This window comes from Cryptomeria japonica, chromosome 9 (assembly GCF_030272615.1).
Source record: "Cryptomeria japonica chromosome 9, Sugi_1.0, whole genome shotgun sequence".
Classification (NCBI taxonomy): Eukaryota; Viridiplantae; Streptophyta; class Pinopsida; order Cupressales; family Cupressaceae; genus Cryptomeria; species Cryptomeria japonica.
The window spans coordinates 130140372-130144318 of NC_081413.1; the positions used below are offsets into that span (position 1 = coordinate 130140372).

Genomic DNA, 3947 nt, shown 5'->3' on the forward strand with positions numbered 1-3947 from the left:
TTTAAAAAAAAAGTTAACTTGGATTATCAATGCTTAAAATGGCATGAAATACATATTGCCATTTCGAATAATGAATGCGACCTGATATTTAGGCTGGCTCACATTTATATTAAAACACAGATCCCATATCTCTCAAACTTAAACTAGAAATAATGGATACAATTATCAAACTCAAGAGTGACAAGAGACAAATGGCCTTTTGCTGGGAAATTTCCAAAAAGTGCCTAAATGAGATAATCTTATTCCCACATGAAGTTGTCATTTATGCAGTGAAGAAGATGCTAGGAAAGGATTTCCTTCATAATGATGACAGAACCAAGGCAAACAACGATATTGTTGCAATGTTCCTCGCAGTAGCCATGCATTTTGACAACAACAGAGATAATATAAGGAATTTATGCAGAAATATCTTTATTCCATCCATCTTGGGGGAACTAGACAGGGTTCTCTTCAATATAGATGACAATCTCACAATCCCACGACCCAGACATTATGACATTCTCATAAGGAATACCAGACCAGCACCTAGATTCCCCATCTTAATTCTAGGGGAGGAAGACAACTTCGGACTTCGACAGGAAGAGATCAGGCGAAGCCTAGATTTTCTATGCTAGTTAATGCATGTAAAGCCTCCACCAAAGGAGGATTGGTTTGAGGATTATCTGGCAGCAGAAAATATTACTGTATATGCGGAATCAGTGGTTCCTATTAATATGGGGCTAAGGTTGATTTTAGGCAAACACTGTTTAATATATCTGCAATGCTGCTTAATATGTGAATAGGTATGCAAATATAGTCCTAAGCTAAGACTTAAAACTAGATTATACTATGCTCTCAATATACTCTTTCGACCCTACTAGAATATGTGGTTGAACTTTTATATATGATTGATCGAACGCATATCTATATCTTCATATATATAGACATATACATATAGTAACATAAGAATGGTATATACATACTCCTTATGAGCTATCTTAAATGACATGGTAAAAATGAGTAGGGGTATACTAATGACATTTTTAGGATCTGCTTACTTTCCTTCTTTGATCTGTTAACACATTTTTTGTTGCGTTTTCCACGACTGTAATGGCCCTTGGAAACTGTAGTTTGAACATAAGGTTTAGGTTGAAGGCTAAGAACTTTGAAGCTTAGCCAGAAAAGGTAAATGCAAAGTTCATAGCATTAAGGCTTCGTCAACCAGGTAAAATGGGACACTGTACAACTACAAACATGGTAAAGTTTTAAGATGTTTTTCTTCCATCCTTATAGTTGTTTTCAAAAAGCCCAGTCTAGAAGTGGCCAGCAAGGACTCCAGAATGTGAGGCATGATTTGAACAGATAATTATTCATTTACCAAGTGATGATTATGGAAACAATATAGTTATTAAGGTTTATGAATTTCCTTTGTCGGATGCCTTTTTAAACTTCCATTTAATATAGCTTGGGTATTCTCTTATCTTGATATAACCAGAATGATGGGATATCAAAATAAGAGATACACAAGGCTACAATAACTATTTGAAGAATGGATCAATAGTTTTACATTGTGAAAATTGGCTTCTGATGCTACTAATAATCTTCCTGTGTGGTAGATGGGTTAAAATGTCTTCTTGCAAAAACAAATTACACTCAAAGTCCAGAAATAGCCAGGAGATAACAATGTTCATTGCTATCAGAATATTGGCTATGGGATGCTACGATTGTATTATCCACAGCAAGCTATTCTTCTATAGCAAAGCCTAGGAATCTATGAATTCCACTAGGAATTTGAAATTGTATGATTCATATCACATATCAATGTAATACTGATCTTATGATAGATCTGGGCGAAACCAGAGGTTTTCTTTCCTACTGGTGCCCACACTGAATGGAGGTGTAACATTATTTTTTAAATCAATAATAGTATTGGCCTTTGCCTTTAACGGAAAAAAAAATAAAAAATTAAGTGGATAACAAAATGTGTATAGATAGGTGTATTAATGGACATAGTAAATGCATAATTTAGATGAATATATATGAATGCTTGTTTATGCATCTAACACATGGGATAAGTACATAGGATAACATGAAAATGGATCCATAAAATCATTGTCAAACATACATAACTTCACCAAAGATTTTATAATTTAGCACAACATAAATGTATTAAAGCATCTTCTACAACTAAATACAAAATTGAATAAAATATAAAGTGAACATCAATTATGCCAATACAATTTTAAATAAAGAATTAATAATTAAATTTTTTTCTTTTCAAATAAAATAATTTACAAATCTGGGAACCACTTACTTTACGTATTGATAGTTTTTATTTAGATTTGAATAGAAACTATTGTGCCTATCAACATAATTACTTCCATTGAGAACCACTCAAAGCCGTGTAATCCAGATGAACATGGTTAATTGCCTAAAATAAAAATGGCTATCCAATACTTAGCATGTATAATAAATATATATATATAAAAGAAACATCGATGTCTTCGTTCATCCTAAAGACTACGAAACATGACCTAAAATTATAATATGTTTTCCAAATCAATTAACTGTGTTCATTACCATCTCAACATAAAAAAAAACTCATTATACAACTTCATGATGGACTATGCTGAAAAAGTTGCAGTCCTTGCAGAACAAAACATCAAAAAAAAAAATATCAATATCAGAATAACATCTCAGAGTAAAACAACTACTCCTATGTGCTGAAAAGTTAGCTATGGAGCTCTAAGCTTTTTTCGCCAATCGCTGGGCTCACCAAACTTTTCTGTAGGCACCAACCTTTCAAGATCTGGCAGTAACTCTTTATATGTGGCAGCTATAACCTTTTTGCTAACAGAATTCTTCACAATCACATTCACACAATCCTTCCGATCAAAGAGAAGCGAACAAACCCAAACAATAGCAGCAGCTGTGGACGCCGGTTTCCTCCTTATATTGCAAGATTTCACAACCTCGACTGCCATTTCCTCTGCAGTTATACGCTGCCTAAAATCAAATTTCAATATATGACAGAGCTTAGAAACAAATGCCTTGACAACCTGACTGCCCTGTTTGAGCACACAGTTGGAAACCAGCCAATTAGGGTTTCTATTCTGCTCATCACCACCACAATTATTCGGCACGTCTCTTTCTATATGAGGTTTAAGTATTGTTCCCGCTTCATAAATCTGATGCTGCGTTAGTTCAGAAACTGTTACCCATTCTGCCATGGTTTTATATTGTCCAAGCTGCTTGCCAGCATGGTAAAGAGAAGAGACAAGCAAAGCCTTGATTTTAGTATCACTGAGTCTGCGAACTGAACCGGATTCTAAGAAGTAACTATAAATTCGCCCTGCGCGTTGAACAACTGGGTCGGTTAACTCTAGAAGGGAAGCCCATTGGGTCATCATTTGGAGATCTGAAAATTTGTTTTCCTTGTCATTTGTGTTCTGCTTCATTTGGGTGCGGACCAAACTTTGTGCTCCTTTCCCAGTGCCGCTTATAACAGTTGAGGTGAGTTCATTGTTTTCCAGGTTGAAGAAATTCTGATTCTTTTCTACTCTCTGGGCATCTTTGTTGTCGTCGAAGATTCGAACATCTTGTGTGTTATCAATGTTATCTTCGTCCACTACTAGGCCGCATGTTGTGCACACGGCTTCTGTTGCCCCTACATATATTTCTGTCACTCTTCCACAGTCCGAGCAATAGCGTTCATCCATTCCCACGACAGTTTTAACAATGGTTTCGTTGGACTTTCGACGATTGTTTGTTATGATTTCTTAGTTTTTAGAGGCTTGATTAGTATTTGTTAGGGTTTGTTATATGGGCTTGTTTATTTATACCAGTCCTATCGCCTTAACGTTTTGAGCTAGAACGTCGGCTATGGCTGCGAAGTTCTTAACTTGCACCTAAAGAAAGGTTCCCGCCAGAAAACCTTGTATTTGAAGGATTGTTACCCCTATGGCCGG

General features: G+C 35.6%; 1 protein-coding gene across 1 annotated transcript; it reads right to left on the reverse strand.

The window, feature by feature from the left end:
* Positions 1 to 2714: 2714 nt before the first annotated feature.
* Positions 2715 to 3698, reverse strand: LOC131063247 (transcription initiation factor IIB-2-like). The gene has a single exon (XM_057997035.2). The coding sequence runs from the start codon at positions 3696 to 3698 to the stop codon at positions 2715 to 2717; it is 984 nt and encodes a 327-aa protein (XP_057853018.2).
* Between the last annotated feature and the right edge of the window lie 249 nt (positions 3699 to 3947).

Coding starts and splice junctions, on each gene's coding strand:
- LOC131063247 (XM_057997035.2), bottom strand. CDS start 3,698: ATGGATGAACGCTATTGCTCGGACTGTGGAAGAGTGACAGAAATATAT.